The 22,387-nt window shown below is 47.5% G+C and overlaps 1 protein-coding gene across 1 annotated transcript in view; it reads right to left on the bottom strand.

Annotated features, from left to right (window-relative positions):
• Window positions 1-22,387, bottom strand: part of NCAPH (non-SMC condensin I complex subunit H) — a 55,910-nt gene that overhangs the window by 33,139 nt on the left and 384 nt on the right. The window contains exons 2-6 of the mRNA XM_006166559.3: window positions 13,445-13,688; window positions 13,182-13,272; window positions 12,396-12,488; window positions 11,488-11,626; window positions 10,879-11,003 (exon numbers count right to left, since the gene is read on the bottom strand). Of these exons, the coding sequence (XP_006166621.1) occupies window positions 10,879-11,003; window positions 11,488-11,626; window positions 12,396-12,488; window positions 13,182-13,272; window positions 13,445-13,688 (692 nt within the window). The remainder of the gene's footprint in view (window positions 1-10,878; window positions 11,004-11,487; window positions 11,627-12,395; window positions 12,489-13,181; window positions 13,273-13,444; window positions 13,689-22,387) is intronic.

The raw sequence follows: 22,387 nt of genomic DNA, 5'->3' as shown, positions 1-22,387 counted from the left end.
TTTCCACTTTCTTCCTCTCTCTCTCTCTCTCTCTCTCTCTCTCTCCCCCTCCCTCCTTCCCTCCCTCCTTCCCTCTCTGCTCAAATTAAAAATAAATAATAAAGTTAAATAAAATAATTCTTTAAGAAACCTCACACTGGGTGCATGTGCATGCATGCCCATGATCCTGAGAGAAGAATGGAGAAGGGACTGCAGCATGGCCATTACCCCAGGGGGGTGATGTCTCATTTTCCATCTCTCTCTTGCTCCACCAAGCACACGTGTGCTATAGCAAAAGGAAAAATAAATAAAAATCTCACTTTTTAAAAAAGCCTGGGTGGGGAATGAGTCACAAGGTTCTGCTGTTCCTTTAACTACAAACAAGACATCCAGGAAAAGGCAGGCAGCCAGAAGGCTGGGTAAAAGCTGAGAGAGGCTGTAAGAAAGTCCCTAAGATCAGGAACAGGAGTGGGACAGCCACATGACACCAAGCCCAAGGGCAAACCGAGTACCAGGCATAAGAATAAGGACAGGCAAGGCACATGCACATGTGGTAAGGGGGTAGGAGCCACCTGGGGCCTCACAGGTACCCAGAGACAGGAGACAGAGCTAGGTACTGGGTTCACAGATTTCCTGATGGCTCAGGAGGAAGACTAAGTTTCCCACCTGGAGACCCACGCCTGTGGAGGTCTTGCCGGTAGTTAATAGTTACACATTCAGCATTTCAGGGTCAACACAGGAATTGTACCTTGACCCACATTAAAGCTAAAAAGAGGGCTGGCTCATGGCCTGGTGATTAAGGTGGCTGGATTCCATTCAGCCAGCCGCCCGGTTTCAAGTCCCAGACCTGGTGGCTTAAAAATATGCCAGGTATGGGGACCAGCAGTTGACATAATGGCTATGTTGCTGAACTCCCATGTAGCCGACTGTGGTTCAAGTCCCAGACCCAGTGGCTTAAACTCACGCCGGGCGCGTATGTGTGCATGCCCAAGTTCCCGAGAGGAGAATGGAGAAGAAGGGATTGCGGTGTGGCCATCCTCCCTGGGGGGTGATTTCTCACTTTCTGTCTGTCTCTCTGTGTCTTTCTGGCGACCACATATGCCCTATAGCAAAAACCTGTCAAAAAAAAAAAAAAAAATGCTGGGTGCATGTGCAAAAAGAACTAAAATCCTGACAAGATAGAGAGTGAGGGAGAAGAGATTGCTATAGGACCATGTCCCACGTCCCATGGGGGTTACTTTCTCGCTCTCCTCTGTCTCTCTTCAGCAAGTGGACATATCCTCTGGGGAAGTGGGGGAAAAAATTAAAGAAGGTACCCCCAAAAAAAGAAAAAAAAAAAAAAAGTCAAGGCTGAAAATACCGGTCCTCACTTTTGTCTAGAATATCCTGCCGGTGGTTCTTTCGTGTAAATCAGATCTGACCTGCAGCCTTGGTAACTGAGTGGAAAATGAACGGTTGCTGACGGTATGGTTCGGGTAGGTAAAACTCACCAAACAAGGGTAGGCGGGGTCACTGTAAAAGAAAGCCTTGGTAGGCAACAGACTGCATGGCCAGCCCAGGGTCGTCTGGATGATTACGTATAAGTGAATCCTCAGCGCTATCTTAATTTGCGCACTCTCCAGCCCCCTAGAAAACCACAACCACAGCACCTCCTATACTGCGCTCTTCGCTTACGTGTCTGCCTAGAATTATCTCCCCGGCAATGCCACCTACAAGGACCTAGCCCTCCTCCAAGGCCCGGTTCAACTCTCCTCCTCCACCCTGACCTAGGGTACACGCCGTGCCCTTCCCTGCACCATGCCCACAGCTGCTCTCCCAGTAAAGAACAGAGCACAGTCCTGCTGGACTGCCCCGTGACAGTGAGCACTGCACACAGGAGAGCACGGTGTCCCCGAGAGCTCAGCACAAACGCAGTGTCCTCAACGGGCCTAGGCACAGCCTCACCTGCCTTCTGAGCCCACGCCATCTCCCAGACAGGCACAGCTGAACCCACGCGAGCTCCATGTACAGGCACAGCTTCAAATGTTCGATTGTGGCGACCCCACTCTTTACACTTTAGACTATTAAGAGTTTACAGCAGACGGAGCAGAAAAAGCTTTGCAGGACTGGGGTACACGGTGTTTTTTTCATGACATTACTGATTTCACTTGGCATAAACACACCACCACCTGACGGATACAGATTTGGAACAATTATTGCTTGACCTTCATTTTCTCTTTAGTACATGGCGAAAGCTAGTGAAGCCTGGAGAATATTTTCTTCAGTCCTCAGAACTGAGGCAGACCTCAGAACGGGTCTACCTGCTAAGAAAGCTGGCTGAAAACAGAACTTCTAACCATTCTGTATTTAATAATCCCAAATTCATTTGAACAAGGTACTACAGAAGTGGGAGCAAAGCAAGACCGACAGTGAAATGGATTCCAGATTGCCTGAGGCGGGGACACATGGCGACCTGGGGAGGGCAGGGAAGGCAGGAAGAGTAGACGGACCCCACGACTAATGCCGCCTCAGATGCACACAGCACCTCACCTTGTACGAAGCACCATGATGCAGACTGATTCACTAATGGCCTGTATGCGGGTGGAGCTGGCCTTACCGGTCCCCATGAGTGGGTGTGCTCATGGGGGAGACAGAGATACAGAAAGTGAGAAATCGCCCCACAGGGGGCATGACCACACTGCAGTCCCTTCTCCTTCATTCTCCTCTTGGAATTTGAGGCGCACATGCACACATGCCCGGCGAGAGTTTTAAGCCACTGGATCCAGGACTCAAACCGTGGTTGACTAAATGGGAGTTCAGTAATGCAGCCATTATGCCATCGGCTGGTCCCCAGCCTCACCTGTCTTTACAGAACAAGACAGGAAGATTCAGAGGCTCTTCCCAAGTCACATAGCTCATGTAGGGGAAGCAGGATCTGAACTTTCCATTGTCTGCCTGCACACCTGGTGTCACCCAGGGTCAGTGCTGGCACACACATAAGAAAGAGAAAGCAGCCCCCACCCCACCCCAGCCCACGAGCCTGCCATCCTTGCCTCCCCCACCCCTCTAGCCTGGGCAGCCGCAAGTCCACCTCCCCAGTGCCTTCCTGCCCAGCCACTGCAATCCCAACCCCCTCCTAGGCTGGAGCACCAGGAAGCCCAAAGGACACCTGGCCTGCTCTGGCCCCTCTACCACTCACAGTGAGCACGGCAAGGCCCATCTCCCCAGCCTCACCATCCAGCCTCTGCCAGGGCACTGAGCTCACTGGTGCCCTTCATCTGCCCTTGTTCATTAATCACACGAAAAGACCCAACACCCTCAGAAGCCTACATTTCCGACTCTAAAACCTGCAGAGCTGACATCTCCCCAGGGCCCTGCAGGCTCAGTCACCAGCAAGATTCCCTGTAATGCCCCCTTTCCTTCCTGAAGGTTCTCTCCACCTACTTGCTCTAATTCACACATTCTCAAATGTGGCTGAGTACTTATAAGGGGTAAAAGCTGGTTCTTGAGAGGTAGAAATTATTACAATAACCTGTGGCTCTCCAACCTTAATCTTACCTGACAAAATTTTATTACTTAGTACTTAATTTCAAGGTGCAGGAACAAAATGTCCAAGAAGGCTCTGAAGGGGAAGATACTGAAACAGGCCGAGGCCCTGCCCTCACTAAGATGGGGCACCCCCTGAGGACACGCTTCCTCTGCAGGCCTCTGTGACACTGCTTCTCCACAGCCCTCAAGTGTGCTGGGTGATCCCTCATTCCGTGCTGCAGCTTCCCAACTGTGCGAGATCCCAGTTCCGTCAGCGCCCTCCAGCCTGGAGGATGGCGCCAGCCTTCGCCACCTGCTGCCGTCTGCACTGGGCATCTTCCCACCCCCTTCCAGAGAGTTTAAATTAGCTCCTGGCTGCTGCTTCTCTCACTTTACTCCTGCCGTAGCGCCTGACAACTGTTTTTTTTTTGGGGGGGGGAGAGGTTTTTTTGCTACAGGGCACGTGCGCTCACCAGACAGAGAGAGAGAGACAGAGAGATAGAAAGTGAGAAATCACCCCCCAGGGGGGATGGTCACACCGCAATCCCTTCTCCTCCATTCTCCTCTCGGGATCTTGGGCACGCACGCACACGTGCCTGGCATGAGTTTTAAGCCACCGGGTCCAGGACACGAACTGCGGCCAACTACGCGGGAGTCCAGCGACATAGCCATTACACTAACTGCTGGTTCCCACAACTTCTTTATCTCTGTTGACCAGCCTGGTATTCTGGACTCTAAAGTCACTTGATCTCCTGGCCTTCAATGTCTCGTCCTTCACCTAAGACTAGGACTCTGAGATCCTAGGAAGACCCTCACGTTGCCTCAGCCTCTGCTTCCTTGCCTGTTCTCCAAGCTGAATCAACCCCGACAGCCACCTCTCCATATGCTCAATTCCAAGGGCCTCTCTCCAATGGTCACCTCCTGTCCCCATCACCATGGGGTCTTAGACCCCAGCAGGCCCCACAATTGACTGACCACGCTGCTTTACACTGTCCCTCATCCCCCTTTCCCATGTAAATTTTAAGGAGTGATTACAACTACCCCCTTGCACATGCTCTTAACTCAGTGCCCCTTTCGTGCGGCTGGACCCCAGCCTCACCTGTCTTTACAGAACAAGACAGGAAGATTCAGAGGCTCTTCCCAAGTCACATAGCTCATGTAGGGGAAGCAGGATCTGAACTTTCCATTGTCTGCCTGCACACCTGGTGTCACCCAGGGTCAGTGCTGGCACACACATAAGAAAGAGAAAGCAGCCCCCACCCCACCCCAGCCCACGAGCCTGCCATCCTTGCCTCCCCCACCCCTCTAGCCTGGGCAGCCGCAAGTCCACCTCCCCAGTGCCTTCCTGCCCAGCCACTGCAATCCCAACCCCCTCCTAGGCTGGAGCACCAGGAAGCCCAAAGGACACCTGGCCTGCTCTGGCCCCTCTACCACTCACAGTGAGCACGGCAAGGCCCATCTCCCCAGCCTCACCATCCAGCCTCTGCCAGGGCACTGAGCTCACTGGTGCCCTTCATCTGCCCTTGTTCATTAATCACACGAAAAGACCCAACACCCTCAGAAGCCTACATTTCCGACTCTAAAACCTGCAGAGCTGACATCTCCCCAGGGCCCTGCAGGCTCAGTCACCAGCAAGATTCCCTGTAATGCCCCCTTTCCTTCCTGAAGGTTCTCTCCACCTACTTGCTCTAATTCACACATTCTCAAATGTGGCTGAGTACTTATAAGGGGTAAAAGCTGGTTCTTGAGAGGTAGAAATTATTACAATAACCTGTGGCTCTCCAACCTTAATCTTACCTGACAAAATTTTATTACTTAGTACTTAATTTCAAGGTGCAGGAACAAAATGTCCAAGAAGGCTCTGAAGGGGAAGATACTGAAACAGGCCGAGGCCCTGCCCTCACTAAGATGGGGCACCCCCTGAGGACACGCTTCCTCTGCAGGCCTCTGTGACACTGCTTCTCCACAGCCCTCAAGTGTGCTGGGTGATCCCTCATTCCGTGCTGCAGCTTCCCAACTGTGCGAGATCCCAGTTCCGTCAGCGCCCTCCAGCCTGGAGGATGGCGCCAGCCTTCGCCACCTGCTGCCGTCTGCACTGGGCATCTTCCCACCCCCTTCCAGAGAGTTTAAATTAGCTCCTGGCTGCTGCTTCTCTCACTTTACTCCTGCCGTAGCGCCTGACAACTGTTTTTTTTTTTGGGGGGGGGGAGGTTTTTTTGCTACAGGGCACGTGCGCTCACCAGACAGAGAGAGAGAGACAGAGAGATAGAAAGTGAGAAATCACCCCCCAGGGGGGATGGTCACACCGCAATCCCTTCTCCTCCATTCTCCTCTCGGGATCTTGGGCACGCACGCACACGTGCCTGGCATGAGTTTTAAGCCACCGGGTCCAGGACACGAACTGCGGCCAACTACGCGGGAGTCCAGCGACATAGCCATTACACTAACTGCTGGTTCCCACAACTTCTTTATCTCTGTTGACCAGCCTGGTATTCTGGACTCTAAAGTCACTTGATCTCCTGGCCTTCAATGTCTCGTCCTTCACCTAAGACTAGGACTCTGAGATCCTAGGAAGACCCTCACGTTGCCTCAGCCTCTGCTTCCTTGCCTGTTCTCCAAGCTGAATCAACCCCGACAGCCACCTCTCCATATGCTCAATTCCAAGGGCCTCTCTCCAATGGTCACCTCCTGTCCCCATCACCATGGGGTCTTAGACCCCAGCAGGCCCCACAATTGACTGACCACGCTGCTTTACACTGTCCCTCATCCCCCTTTCCCATGTAAATTTTAAGGAGTGATTACAACTACCCCCTTGCACATGCTCTTAACTCAGTGCCCCTTTCGTGCTGTCACACAACCCCCTGTTAAATCCACCTTTCTGCCTGCCCCATGCTTGTACCCACACAGCCAATCATGGTTGGCAAGACCCGGTCATGACCAGCTGACTGATCTCACCTGAAACCCATCTGCCCCCATCCTCAGTAAACCCTAAGCCTTGCCTGGCAATCGAACTTGTATTTCCCTAGTCCCTTCACTGGCCCACCCTCCTACCTTTTCCTCACACCTCCAATGCCCTCCTCCCCCGTATCCCCGTACTCACTGTCGGCTGACAACCTGGCTTCCTATTTCATTGCAGGGGGAAGAAGAGACACCACGAGACAACATCCAGAAGGCTCCCAAACACACACACAAGCCCCGTCTCCTCTAGCTGGGTGCTCCCGAGCCACGCCCGCTGATAATGCCCACTCCTTTTCCTCTTTGCCTGCTCTCAGATGCTGCCCTGGCAATTCTTCTCTTCTGTGTACCATCAATAATTCCTTCGTCACTAGGCTTCTGCCACCAACAAGAAAGCACGCTGCTCATCCTCCCATTTAAAATACAAACAAAACTTTTGAGTTCATTTTCCTCTCCATTTTTCATTCCATTACTCTGGCCCGATTTACAGCAAAACTCTTCAAAACAAACCACGACCCATATTCAGTGTCTTCAGCATGCCCCTCTTTTTTCCCCCCATTTATCACAAAAAAACTTCAAACCTGCAAGAGGTCCAGGCTGTGGCATGGTGGTTAGGGCAGCTGGAGCTCGCACAGTTGACTGCAATCTGAGTCCCAGACCCGGCAGCTTGAAAAACATGCTGGGCACATTAACGTGCACACTCAAAATTCCCAAAGGAAGAAGAGGTAGAGAAGGAACTACAATTCAGTCACCCTAAGGTGAGGTGCTTTCTCACTTTCTCTCTCTCACCCTTTCTCTCAGAAGTATGTGAGCCCTCTGGCAAACTACCAAAAAAAAAGTAAAAAGAATAGTAATATGAATCTCTGTATAACTTCTACCTAGATTTCAATGGATGACATTTTGAACGTGTGTGTTGTGTGTGTGTGTGTGTGTGTGTGTGTGTGTGTGTGTTTGTGTGTTTTCCCATTCTGGAACCTTCTGAAAGCAGATCTCATGACACTTGGCCTGGGTGCGCCAAGTATTAAGTTATTGGCCCCTCGCTCTAAATGGATGTTCTCTCTTCTGCTCCGGGATGCTGGGTCTGGGTCTCCCAATAGGGGGCATTAGAGGGAGAACGCGGGGCTCCAGGAGGAAGAGGCTTGCTCCTGGCAGGCTTCCTGTTTCTGTGAGTGCTGGCCAGCACTGCATCTGCACCCCAGCTGCAGGAGGGCCTACTACTACCTGAACCCAGTGTGCAGAGACTCAAAGAACCAGGCTCATTGTGTGCCTCTCTAACACCAGCACCAGCCAGCGTGCCTTGCTCAGACCTGTTCCCTAAACTCAGGGACATCAGCACTAGTCAAGTAGCACCCCTTCCTTGGAGATCTGAGTTTTGAGTTCCAGAGGATCCCTTCTCCAGGCTCACTTGTGGCCTCAGGCTGTCACATTCAACATAGTTGACCATCCCCCCAAAATACTTTCTCATTTGGATACCAAATTCTTCTGGATTACAATTCTATGACCTACTAGATGTTTCTTTGGCTCTCTGAACTCCTAAGTTTGAGAGGTTTTTGTTTGTTTTTTGTTTATTGCTATAATGCACATGTGCTCACCAGAGAGAAAGCAAGAAATCACCCCCCAGGGAGGATGGCCGCACCGCAATCCCTTTTCCTCCATTTTCCTCCTGGCATCTTGGGCACGCACACACCCAGCGTGAGCTTAAGCCACCAGATCCGGGACTCAAACTGCGGTCGACTACATGGGAGTCCAGTGACATAACCATTACGCCAACTGCTGGTTCCCTGAACTCCTAAGATTAAGGAAGCACATGGCTCAGTCCTTTTTTTGTCCATATAGACTCATTCCTTTGATGATCAATCCCAGTCTTCTGAACTTAATCCCCATTTATGGGTGTTGGGGAGATGAGACAAAAGTAATCTAGCTCATTGCTGGTGGGAGGGTAAACTGGTATAATCCTTTTTGTGAGGGCCACTGAAATTTCATGACTCACAATTTTCTTATAAATATATCCCAGGGGAACCAGCAGTTAGTGTAATGGCTATGTTGTTGGACTCCCACATAGTCGACCACGGTTCGCGTCCTGGACCCAGTGGCTTAAAACTCATGCCAGGCGTGTGTGCGTGCGTGCCCAAGATCCAGAGAGGAGAATGGAGAAGGGATTACGGTGTGACCATCACCCCCAGAGGGTGATTTCTCGCTTTCTGTCTCTAAGTCTCTCTCTGTCTGGCGAGTGCACGTGCCCTATAGCGAAAATCTTTCCCCTAAATAAATAAATAAATCCCAGAAGAGTGCCAAGAGGATTAGCAAGTGACATGGTGGTTGCAAGGTTGGATCCCACATGGCCAACTCCATGGTTTGAGTCTTGAACCTGGTGGTTTGAAAATACGCCAGGCGCATGTGCATGCCTGCCCAAAATCCCGAGAGGAGAATGGAGGGAAAGGGACTATGGCATGGCCATCCTTCACTTTCCCTCTCTTTCTGTCTTTCTCTGGCGAATGCAAGCACCGTATCGCAAAAGTCTAAAATAAGTTTATAAAATAGGGGCTGGCAGGTAGCATGATGGTTAAGGGCATTGGACTCCCATTTGGGTGACCGCAGTTCAAGTCCCAGACCTGTAGGCTTGCTTTCTCACTTTCTTTCTCTCTCTCTCCCTCCCTCCCTCCCTCTCTGGTCAAATTAAAATAAATAGATAAATAAGGTTAAATAATATAATTCTAAAAAAATTTATAAAATAGGGACCAGCAGTTAGTGTAATGGATATGTTGCTGCACTCCCTCGTAGTCGACCGCAGTTCACGTCCCGGACCCGGTGGCTTAAAACTCATGGGGGGCACGTGTGTGTGCGTGCCCAAGATCCCGAGAGGAGAATGGAGGAGAAGGGACTGCGGCGTGGCCATCCCCCCCGGGGGTGATTTCTCGCTTTCTGTCTCTCTGTCTCTCTATATATGTCTGGTGAGCCCACGTGCTCTATAGCAAAAACCTCTCCAAAAAAAAAAAAATTATAAAATAAAAAAGTGCAAAGATAATATGTACAAGAATGTTCACTAAAACTATATATTTTTAAAGAATTATTTAATTTCTTTTGTCCATTGTCATTTTTTTTTTAATTGAAGTTGACCAGAGAGAGAGAAGGAAAGTGAGAAAGCAAGCTGCCAGGTCTGGACTCGAACCATGGTCAGCTATGTGGGAGTCCAGCCACCCTAACCACCACGCCACCTGCCAGCCCCTGAAATTATGTTTGTTTTTTTTTGAGAGGTTTTTGCTATAGGGTGCATGCATGTGCTCACTAGACAGACAGAGAGAGACAGAGAGACAGAAAGCGAGAAATCACCCCCCAGGGGGGGATGGTCATGCCGCAATCCCTTCTCCTCCATTCTCCTCTCGGGATCTTGGGCACGCATGCACATGCGCCCGGCGTGTTTTAAGCCACCAGGTCCGGGACTCGAACCACGGTCGACTACATGGGAGTCCAGCGGCAGAGCCAATACGCTAACTGCTGGTCCCCTAAAACTATGTTTTTAATAGCAAAATTTTAAAAAAGCTTCATAGCAGCACCTGTTTGCTTTAAATAAATTGCTATAATTATGAGCCCTTTCTTTAAGCACATTCCTTAGGGTTTGCTAGACACTAAAGTCACTTGGAGCAAGAATTCTGGAGCTAGGCCACACAGCTTCAAACTCTATTCCTTGATATGTCATCTTGGACAAATTTTTCAACAGCCCTGTGCCTCGGTTACCTCTTCATAAAATGTACTGGGTCACTGGAAAAGTGACACATTTTTGCCTGGAAAAACAGAAAAAAATACATCATGACTTTTCTGACAACCCAATAAGAATGTTGTGAGGACTGGGCTGGCTACACAGCAGAGCAGTACTGCACTGCTCAACAGAAGCTGGATCCCACCGACAGTGTGGTGTGAATCCCTGGTCCACCCCATGCCAGACACGTGTGTGCCGAACGCAGTGGGCTGAAGGACTGGAGAACGAGAACTGCGACACGACTGTCGGCCCTGTAGGGGGTGCCCTCCTCTTCCTCTCCCCCACACGCCTGTGTTTTATCATGAATAAAGAAAAGAAAAAAAAAAAAACTATTGTGAGGATGAAATGAATTAACACAGGTTATAGGCTGTAGGAGGCACATGGTGCCCAGCAAGTACACAATAAGTGCACGTCACCATGGCTACATGTACCAGGAAATCAAGTTAAGTATCAGTTAGATGTTTCAGCAATTTCTGATTTTTTCTACTCAATCGTTGTGAAATACTGAGAGATTTATCACCTTCGGTCTTTTCTATAAAGCTCAGAGATGATACCAGTCGAATATTTCACTCCCTTGAGGCTAAAACAATCACATACCAGTGAGGCAGGCTTAGCCCTGCTAGGCTGAGGCTCTGAAAGTTCTGAATTAGTCAGAGACCACACTGCTAACAGTTCCTCACCTCGCATTTTCGATCTGCTTCAGAGATATTGAGGTTGTTTACGTTCTGCTCAATGGTTTTGCACGAATGCTTCTTCTTTGGCTTTGGAGGCTTTTTGGCTGTTCCTGTTTCAGCAGCACTTCCATCTGAAAAAAGGAATAAGATAGCATCTGACAAGGACTGCTTTGAAGCGTGTGATTGAACTCATTAATTCAAGTTCTTCAAAACTCTAGAGTGTTCGTAATTCCAACGTGAATGCTCTCATAGAAATAGACATATTTAATCTGCAGTTCATGGAGAAACTAAACTACTAGATTAAGTAGTAGTTCACAAGTAAGCCAATACAAGTAAATTTCCAAAGACCCTCAAATTAGAAGCTCCAAAGATGGTTACTCAATCTTGCCTAAATAAAATTTAAAAGCTTTAATAAGGCTTTTCTTTTTCAAAAACATTTTAAAATCTAGTGTTTGAGTATCTTTTTATGCATTAACAACATGATTCTGAAAATGTCCATGTCTTAAATAAAATTAGATAATCAATCTCTTGTAACCTCATTCCACTATACAACTCAAATAACTACCTGGTATGCCCTATAAGAAGCCCCTGAAATCCAGATCCCAACCTCCATACCTGCACCATGGGCTTCCTCGTCTTCTGGAGACGGCATGTCTTTGCCCAGCCCCCCGAGGACTCTGTACACATCGGCATGGACAGCATCCACACGCACAGCATAGATCTTGGTGCTGGCATCCAGAGTGCCGGCAGCCACCTAGTCACACAAGCAGGGCTTTATTCATAAAGACACACAGAAGAGAAGCTCAGGGGCCAGCTGGAGGCACGGCAGTTAAGGTGGTTGGATCCCATATGGCCAACCATGCAGTTTTGACTCCTGGACCCAACAGCTTAGAAAAACACACTGGGAGGACCAGCAGTTGGCATAGTGGCTATGTCGCTAGACTCTCACATAGTTGACCACGGTTTGAGTCCTGGACCCGGTGGTTTAAACTCACATGGGACATGTGTGCGTGCCCAAGATCCTGAGAGAATGGAGGAGAAGGGATTGCGGTGTGGCCATACCCTCTGGGGAATGATTTCTTGCTTTCTCTCTCTCTCTCTCTCTCTCTCTATTTCTGGCGAATGCATGTGCCCTATAGCAAGAAAACTCTCAAAAAAAAAAAAAAAAAAGAAAGAAAAGAAAAAACACACTGGGCACCTGTGCATGAACACTCAATATCCCAAAGGAAGGGAAAGACAGAGTAGAGAACGTAGTGTGACCATCTCCCATGGGGAGTGCTTTCTGACTTCCTCTGTGTCTTTCTCCAGAAAATGAACATACAATTTTAAAAAAATACATAAAGAAATAAAGAACCTCTGAACAGGCATAACATAGCAGGTTTCCTAAGTTATTTAATTATCCCAAGGAAAAATGACAAAGATCTCGTAAGACTGTCATGGATTTGCAAAATGTAACAGTGTTATGCTAAGTATTAGAAATAATCATTAATTCAGATGCAAGAGAAGGTAGACATGGCTCTTACTTTAAAGTTGGTCGGCTCGGTGTCTTTCTGTTTAAGGATCTCTGACATAAAATCAATCAAGTGCAAGCCAAAAGCATTCTTGGTAGTGATTTTCTAAAAACAGAAAATTGCAGAAAGGTTTGCTATTTATAGCATAGGTTCATTCAAATAGCGTTACACTATACAGTGGAAGCTAAGTTTTTACACAGGAAGACCGGTATCTCGCCACTGATCTCACTTCCCACAAACGCTTGGCACCAGAGCCAAATCCATGCATGTGCATCACACTCTCAAGGCCTCCAGTGACAGCTCAGTCTCTGGGTGTCACTGTGTGCAGGCCCTGCTTTACACATGCACACAAAGAAACTCGGTCACACGCAGAATATTCCAATCTACACGGCAGGCACTATCTTCACCTTCATTTTACAGAGGCCCTTGCAGCAGAGTGGTCAGGTAACTCACTATGGTCACACAGCTCACAAGTGGCAGACAGGACTCACACCCAGAACGCCCCAGAATTGCCTATCATCCCTAGAACTGGACTACCTGCTATCTAGCCCCAGAGCTCACACTAAACACCTAAGCCATGCTGCCTCTCTGACACACTGCAGGTAGCAGGCAACCCGTAGGAGAAGCACCAAAGTTCGTAAGAAACAGAAAACCATTCTGAAGAACATGAGCATTAAGAAAACTCACTGGAGAATAACTAATAATCATTGGTCATACATTCTCCACAGACTCAAGACAGCCAGATTTCCTCACAATCGAGATGCAAAAACGTTCAACAACAAAGCAGCAGATACTCACATTTTCAGTGGACAGTTTGATACAGGTGGAGTAATGCTCTGTAATCTGTGTGTTCGTAAACTTAGGGATCGTAGCAGAAATGTCAATATTCCTAAGTGGAAAATGAAAAAAAAAAGAAAAAAAAAAAAGCTAACTCTGGCAAGAATCCACGATACTATGACTTCAGAACTCAGATCCTGAATCCACAGGTACTGTGGTGATGACGGAGCCCATGTAACGCCCACCAGCGGTCACCCCGAGAGCTAGCCCAGAGACGCCCTCACCTACTAGACGGGGAGCCCAACAGACGAGGCGAGTCTGCGCTGAACTGCAGGTCCAACACCCTGGAGCGCCGCCGCTGTATGCGTTCCTTCTCATCATCATTCTGAGGAAAGTCCTCAAGGACTGGGGTGCCAGGGACATTGAGAGCGGCCTTCCTGGGCAGGGACATCGGCAACACCCGTTCTGAAGGTGTGGACACATTGTGAGGGTGGCCACAGGTCTCTGAAGAAGAGTTATTCATCGCGGCTGGCAGGGACAGAACAAAATACTTGCTCAAGAAACCTTCAACAGAACATTCCCTGTATCTAAAGGAGACTGGGGCTACTCACAGGGCGGAGAGTCACCACACGTTCCCCACTAAGATCTGCTCCAATTCTAATACTCAACGGATACAACATCTAGACCTTGAGTTTTTTGGTGGGGGTTAGAGGAAGGCTAACGCCCTTTGTTTTTTTAAGAGAGATTTTTGTCATAGGCACATGTGCTTGCCAGAGAGACAGAGACAGAAAGCAAGAAATCACCCCCCGGGGGAGATGACCACACCGCAACTCCTTCTCCTCCATTCTCCTCCTGGGATTTTGAGCACACACTCACATGTGCCAGCATGTTTCAAGCTCCAGGTTCAGGACTCGAACCAGTCAGCCATGTGGGAGTCTAGCGCCTAAACCATGCAGCTACTACGAATCTAAGCACTGCAAAGGACATAAAGGGTAAGATAAGGACACTGCCTCTGACAGTTCACAAACTAGCGAGACAACAGACACATATGAGCACTAACACCAGGTAAGGGATAGACAGGTACTGAGACAGGGTCAGGTATATGCTGTAGAGTTAGAAAGGCTGGATTCTATTTGAAGCTCCTCCGTGTCTTAGTGAGGAAACAGATAATAAAAAACATAAACATGAAATAAAAAGAATGTTTCAAAGAATCAACCACAGGGGCCAGTAGGTGTTGTGGACATCAAGGCAGCTGGATCCCACATGGCCCAATGCACAATTTGAATCCTAGACCCATCGCCTTGAAAATCACACTGGGAGTGTGTGTGTGTGTGTGTATGCACATGCTTAAAATCCTGAGAGGAGAACGCAGAAGAGATTACAGTGTGGCCAGGCCCCACAGGTGCTTTCTCACTTCCTCTCTTGGCAAGAATGCTTGCCCTATGGCAAAATTAAAAAAGGAAAAAAATCACCAATGGATTATATGCAAACTGCAAAGGAAAATAAAATCTTGCCATGAAAGACTAGCAGTCATCATGCTAAATCTAATGTAGCCCCACTAAAATTGCAACAACCCGAAACTTACTCATTTCCTGATATGACACAACATTAAATTCGTAGCATCAGCCAAAATATTATGGCCAAAAATGTTTAAATTTAGCCAAGACTGCACATCTAACTTCTAGTCTGTAAGAAATACAAGAGCTTGAAAAACAAGATAAACAGAAAAAAAAAAAAACAATAAAAAACAAGATAAACAGCATCATAAAAAACATTCAGAAAAATCCAGAATCTGAGACAGTTTAACAAACAAGTGGTTTAGTTAGTCTTTTTTTTAATTTATTTATTCATCGATTTAGTATTTTCGTTTGTTTTTGTTTTTTAATTTGACCAGAGAGAGACACACAGAGAGTGAGGAAATGAGAAAGCAAGCCGCCAGGTCCAAGACTTGAACCATGGTCGGCAAAGCGGGAGTGTCCAGCACCTTAACCAATACACCACCTGCTGGTTCCTAGTTTAGTTAGTCTCTTAAAAAATTTAATGACTTAAAAAAACGTAGTGGGAACTTTTCTGGATTCAAAGGAAGCAGTGTGCTGATAGTCCCAGCTATTCAAGAGGCTGAGGGAGACAGGAGTTATGTAATGGCTATGTCTCTGGACTCTGATGTAGTTGATTGCGATTCGAATCCTGGACCTGGTGGCTTAAACTCACACCGGGTGCGTGTGTGTGCATGTGCCCAAGATCCCGAGAGGAGAATGGAGGAGAAGAGATTGCGGTGTGGCCATCCCCCCTGGGGGGGGGGTGATTTCTCGCTTTCTGTCCCTCTGTCTCTCTCTTTCTGGAGAGCACATGTGCCCTATAGCAAAAACCACTCAAAAAAAAAAAAAAGAAGAGGCTGAGGCAGGAAGATTCCAAGTTCAAGGCTAGCCTGGGCAACATAGCAAGATGCTTTCTCTTTTTTTTTTTTTTAAAAAAAAAGAAAGAAAAGAAACCAGTCATACAAAACAAAAACAATGTAAAATGATTTCTCGCTTTCTGTCTCTCTGTCTCCCTCTGTCTGTCTGGCGAGTGCACACGCCCTATAGTGAAAAACCTCTCAAAAAAAAAAAAAAAAAGTTCATGTTTAGTTTAAAAGTAAAATAAAATCAGCTATAATAACCTCTTGAGAATAATTAGGAAACCTAAAGTACTGTCAAGATAGCTAACAGTAGGGAACTGATTGTGACTTAGTTGTAATAGTGATACCGTGACATGTAGAATAATGTCAGAACTTCAGGAGATGCACAAGAAACAACTTAGGGGTGAAGTGACATATTGTATAGAACTTACTTTCAAGTAGATCAGTTGAAAATAAAAATAAAGACGGCAAAATGTTAATAATTGTTAGTCTAGGTGCTAGATGCAAGGGTATTAGCTTAGTCTTTCAACTCCCCCTACATAGAACACTTCCGTAAGAAATTAGAAAACATACGTCAAGTGAGATGGTGAAAAATGCTACCGAGGGGAGAGCACGGAAGAAGAATAAGGTATATGGTATGGGAGACGGCAGCGTGAGGTCCTTTTAAACACAGGGCTCGGAAAAGGCTTTACTGACAAGTTAACGTCAGAATGAAGACCATGTGGGTATTTGGGGGAAACTACACTGAAGCAGAGGGAAGAGCATACAGAGGTACAGAAGAACACACAGCACGTCTGAGGGGGCAGCAGGCAGAAGTGGAGTGGCCCATGGCAAGCAGCGGGCCAGGCAGAGAGGTAAGGGGTATCAAACTCCCCCGGTGCTGGTGAGCAGGACGCCGATTGGTCAGAATGAGGAAAGGACACCCGGCACAGGAAAGCGAGCCTTACTTACGGGACATTGTAGAGACTTCATCTTTTACATGAAGCAAGGGGGATGTGACCGCACGATGATAAGAGGCAGAATAAAGTGATCTAACTTATACTTCAAGATCCCTCTGGGGGCCAGTAAGTGGTGTAGTGGTTAATGGCACTGGACTCCCACATGGCTGACCACAGTTCAAGTCCTGAACCTGGCAGCTTGTTTTCTCACTTTCTCACTTTCTCTCTCTCTCTGTCCCTCTCTGGTCAAATTAAAATAAATAAATATAAATAAAATTAAATAAAATAATTCTTTAAAAAATATAAAAAGATCTCTCTGGCTATTATGCTAACAGACTAAAAAAGGAGCAAAACTGCCAATTATAGGACAAGAATGATGGTGGCAGCAAAGGATCTAAGAAAGGGTAGACCCTTTATAGACACTGAAGACGCAGCCAGCATGAATTCCAGGTGGATTAAATATGGAGCATGAGAGAAAACAGGAAATTCAGGGAGAATGCCAAAGGTTATCCTGAGAACTGCTGGAATGGAGCTACCATGATCTGGAAGCCCACAGGAGAAGTCATTGGGGGAAAGGAGGCAGCATCATGGCCTACTTTGTCATGCTAAGCTGGAAATGCTTATCAGTCACCCAACTGGAAGAGAGAGAGACAGACACACACACACACACACACACACACACACACACACACACACGGCTGGGTATCTAACCCCAGAATTTGGGGAGAGACCCTTCCATAGATTTACAAATTTGGGAATGATCAGCTTAGGGAGGGTATTCAAAGCCCCAGTACTAGATGAGGTCACTAAATAAGTGAGACGGAAGAATAGCATCTGAGGCTGTGTCCTAGAACACTTCAAAAGTTCAAAGAGCAGGCAAGGAGGAGCCAGCAGAAAAGACGAAGGCCATGCAGCTAGTGAGGGAGGGAGAACACCAGAAGAGCACGGCACTCCAAAAGCCAAGTGGAGAACAGTCCAGGGGAGGAAGATGTGATGGACTATAACAAATGTACCTGGCAGGTTAAATTAGATGAGAATTGATCAATGGATTCAGCAACCTAGAAATTACTGGTTATCTTGAGCAGTTTTCCTAGCATAGCAGAGGAGAAAGCCAAACTAGAGTGGATTCAAGAGAGAACAGAAGAGACAGCAAAACATAGTCTGGTTTACAAGGACTTTTGTTAAAAGGCAGGCGAGAAGAGGAAGAGACATCCAAAAGGAAGTGAGGTCAAGACGAAGATTTCTTTTTTTAAATTAAAAAAATTATTTTAAATTGATTCCTTCTATGAGTGTAAGAGATGGCACCTCCAATGGGATCTTTTTTTTTTTTTTTTGGAGAGGTTTTTGCTATAGGGCGCGAGTGCTTGCCAGACAGACAGAGACAGAGAGACAGAAAGCGAGAAATCACCCCCCAGGGGGATGGTCACGCCGCAATCCCCTCTCCTCCATTCTCCTCTCGGGATCTTGGGCACGCACGCACACGCACCGGCGTGAGTTTTACGCCACTGGGCCGGGATGCAAACCGTGGTCGACTATGTGGGAGTCCAGCAACATAGCCATTACGCTAACTGCTGGTCCTGTCCAATGGGGTCTTGATGCCACAATCCACCCCCAGCTTCAGCCAACCTGGATCATGTGTTCCTGACATACTCAAGGAGGTCTCCAAACACAAATGTGAAACCTTCTCAAATGGGCCAGCCTCGTAGAGCGTAGCATTTCACAACTGTGACACTGGTAGTTAAGACCCCAGGAAGCATTTTTTAAAGATGAAAACAATACAAATCAAGCACAGTAAAAAGAATTAATGCTCAGAAAATGTATCCATTTCCTACTGCTGCTCTAACAAATTATCACAAACTTGGTGGTTTAAAACAACATATGGGGGGGGCAGATGGCGTAGTGGTTAAGGGCACTGGATTCCCACGTGGTCAAGCAAGGTTCAAGTCCTGACCTGGCAGTTTGCTTTCTCATTTTCTTTCTCTCACTCTGACCCTCTCTAGTCAAATTAAAAAAAAAAAAAAAAAAAAGGGGACCAGCAGATAGCGTAATAGTCACTGGACTCCCATGTAGTCGATCACAGTTCAAGTCCCAGACCCGGTGGCTTAAACTCATGCTGGGCACTCACTGTAGAGACAGAGAGAGGGAGAAAGAGAAGAAAAGAAAGCACTCCTAGCGGGGATGATCATGCCACAATCCTCTCTCCTCCATTCTTTATTTGCGATTCTGGGCATGCACACTCACACATGCCTGGCGGGTTTTTCAAGTCACTGGGTCTGAGGCACAAATCACACAGATGGCCATGTGGGATCCAGCTGCCTTAACCACCATACCCACCACCTGCTGGCCCTGTCTCCCTCTTAAAAGAACCACCGTGGGGACCAGCAGACGGGGTAATGGTTACATTGCTGGACTCCCACTATTGGCCACGGTTTAAATCCCAGACCCAGTGACTTAAACTCATAAGGGGTGCATGTGCGTGTGTGCTCCAGACCCTGAGAGGAGAATGAAGAAGGGACTATGGCGTGGCCACTCTCCCTCGGAGAATAGGGGTTGATTTCTTGCTTTGTTTCCCCAGCAAGTGTGTGCACCCTATAGCAAAAATCTCTTACAGAAAAAAAAAGAACCACTGATTACATTAGGTCCACCCAGATGATGCCGTATAGCCCCCCCCATTATAAGATCATTAATTTAATCATACATATGAAGTCCCTTTTACCATGCACGATAATATACCCACCATTTCCGGGCATTTTTAGGGGCGTGTTGTTCAGCCTACCACAGAGATCATGCAGAAGAAAGGGTAAAAGCTGCTGAATAACATACTCCAGTAGGTAAGGGGTTGCCTTGGTCAAGAACAGAGAGCCATCCACAGCACAGGAGAGAAGCAGAGTGCACAGGCACAGACGCAGGCAGGGCAGCAGGCACATGGTGGCCTTGGACATGCTCTCTTTCCATGGTTTTTAGTTTCGTAGTACAACAGGAAACGAGGGACCAGCAGATGGTAAAGTGGCTATGTCACTGGACTCCCATGTGTAGTCGACCGCAGTTCAAGTCCTGGACCTGGTGGCTTAAACTCACACCGAGTGCCCAAGATCCCAAGAGGAGAATAGAGGAGAAGGGATTAGGGCATGGCCATCCCCCCTGGGGGGTGATTTCTCACTTTCTGTCTGTTTCTCTCTGTATCTCTGGCGAGCACATATGCCTTATAGCAAAAACCTCTCCAAAAACAATAGGAAAAGAGTAAAACAAATTCAACAGCTCAGGGGAGACTTACGGAGGAAGTCCTGGACAGAAGGGGAGGTGTGAACCGGTCATCTAGGAGAGGGGAGAATGAATGAACCAGGAAACGCAGCATGCCTGTCCGGGCAGCTCCAGGGGCCCCCTGAGACCGTTCGTGACCCCTTTTCCCTGCCTCCATCAGGTGTGTAGGCAGAGGTGGAATTAACGAGGGCTGTGACTCTTGTCAAGTGCATGTAAGAAGGGAAGCATGCAGAGATTAAGGGTGCAGGAAATGGAGTGATCATGTCGACTGACCACGGAATGTAACTGAGAGGAACTTGGACATGACAGAGGTGAGGGGCAGTGAAAAGTGATGGAATATAGGCCTGCTGGGCTGAAAACCCGTCCAAGTCAGAGAACATGAGGGAGCGGGCCTGTCCCCATAGCACAGCAGTTAAGCACTGTGCAAAGAAAGCTGGACCCCACATGGCTGGCTGTGAATTGAACCCGGCCCCAGTGGCTTGAAAAACATATGGGGGACATGTTCATGTGAGCCCAAAATCCTGACTGGAAGGAAAAATGGAGGAAAGAGGACGGTAGCATGACCACCTCTCTCTGAGGAGTACTCTCTCTCTCACTCTTTCTCTGACAAGTGCACATGCCCTCTAGCAATTAAAAAAACAACACTAAGTTGTAAAGATAAGGATGGTTCTGAGAGGTGGGGGACTTAAAATTGAGATGACAGAGTGCGCGGCTGTCGTTAACGATAGCTCTGAGGTGTGACCACAGCAGTGAGTGGCCAGGGCTCACTGTGGTAAGGCAAGAAACAAAATCACTGGAAGGGATGAAGCAGTTGAGAGACGAGAAAGCTTCCACATTTCAGACTCAGACCTGGCCCCATCACTGACTAGCTGCTGAAGACTGAAGTAAATGGTCTAAGCATTTGCTTCTTTGTCACCTAAGTAGAATAAGAATACAGAGCTCATATATAGGGGGCTCAGAACTGGTGACACAAAATATATATAAACCCACACACACACACAATGTAACACATATTTCACAGACACTGCACCAAAAGTAAACTGATACACAGTAAACACCAAAGTGTTGTCCACGCGAGAGGAGGGGGACAGGAGTGCTGAATAGGATTTAAAGGAATAAATAAAACACAAGAACTTCACATGTTCCCCTGCTGGTTTCCCGTAAGTTGGGAAGTATGGTTAACATAACTCACCTGAGATTAAAAAAAGAGGGGTGCTCGCTTCGGCAGCACATATACCAAAAAGAGGAGGGTGGGGAGTAAAAATAGAACAGAGGCAAGAGACAATCAAGAGGACTTGTGACTATTCAGATGTGGGGACTGTAGGGAATAAAGACTGCAACAGAATTAGGAAGCACTGAAGGAAAAACTTGTCTAAGAAGAAAAATGAAGTTGGGAATTAGAGGCATACTTTAATTGAATCTTATTTCTCTTTTTTACTTGATGTTCTGGCCTGGCCTTTGACATTCTACATCCATTCATTCATTTAATAGATGATTACTGAGCTCAAAAACACTTCCTATGTCTACTTCCTCATTGTCTGTTTTCTTTTTGAGAAATTTTTGCTATAGGGTGAATGTGCTTGCCAGAGAGACAGAGAGACGGAAAGCGAGAAATCACCTCCCCGCAGGTGGGACACACTGCAATCCCTTCTCTTCCATTCTTCTATAGGGATTTTGGGCATGCACTCACGCGCACCCAGCCTGCAGTTCAATCACCTGGGTCTGGGACTAGAACCACAGTCAACCACCTAAAAGTTCCGCACCTCAATCACTACGCCACCTGTCGGTCCCCATCACCTCATTTTTAACGCCCTCGGGCCTGGTTCCCAAGCCCACCACTTCTTTAAACCTGTCATCATCACCTCCATCCTCCATGTTACCAAACTCCATGGTCATTTTCTGGGTCTCATATTCTCGAGATTCATCAGCATCTTAAAGCTTACACCCTTCCTTCTCAAAACATTCTTGGCTTCTATGATACCACTCTCTCTCTCTGAGTTTTTCCAGTTCTTTCTTCTCTATCTGGTTTCTAGATGTTATTTATTCCTTTAAGTCCCGGGTGTACCCTGCACTAGGTTCTTCTAGTGTTCTCACCTGTCCCCATGGCTCTGTGACCTATACAAAGATGATGTCCACATTTATTTCTCAGTATAAGGACCACTTCCCTGGGTGGCCCATGTCACTGCCACGAGTGACAAACTCTTATCCAACTGACTGTTGACTCTTTCACCTGAGTGTCTCTCAGGTAAAGCAGTTACCATGTCCAAAATTTAACTCACTTTCTGGAATCACTTGTCAAACCACTTGTCAGGCCTAATGCTTGATCCCACTGGCTAACCTCAGTGGTCAGGGCCTAACCTAAGCCAGGTTCTTTCCTGCCTCTTCACTTTTGCACTGGCTCCTTCTGCCTGGAACATGTTCCCCAGTCTCTGCTCAAAGATTTTATCTGAATCCTTAACCTAAAGGATCCCCCTCCTCAACCCCTGCTATGCTATTCTCGGTCATGGCACTCAGCCTCATCTGTAATAATTTCATGTTTTCTGTCTCCGCAACTAGAACACGAGTTCCAAAAGGGCGGGGATCGCATCTGTTGCTCTTCACTGTATCTACACTAGAGTGCCCCCAAAGCA

Source organism: Tupaia chinensis, unplaced genomic scaffold, assembly GCF_000334495.1.
Source record: "Tupaia chinensis unplaced genomic scaffold, TupChi_1.0 Scaffold144276_1, whole genome shotgun sequence".
Lineage (NCBI taxonomy): Eukaryota > Metazoa > Chordata > Mammalia > Scandentia > Tupaiidae > Tupaia > Tupaia belangeri.
This window is presented reverse-complemented; position numbering and strand designations above follow the sequence as displayed.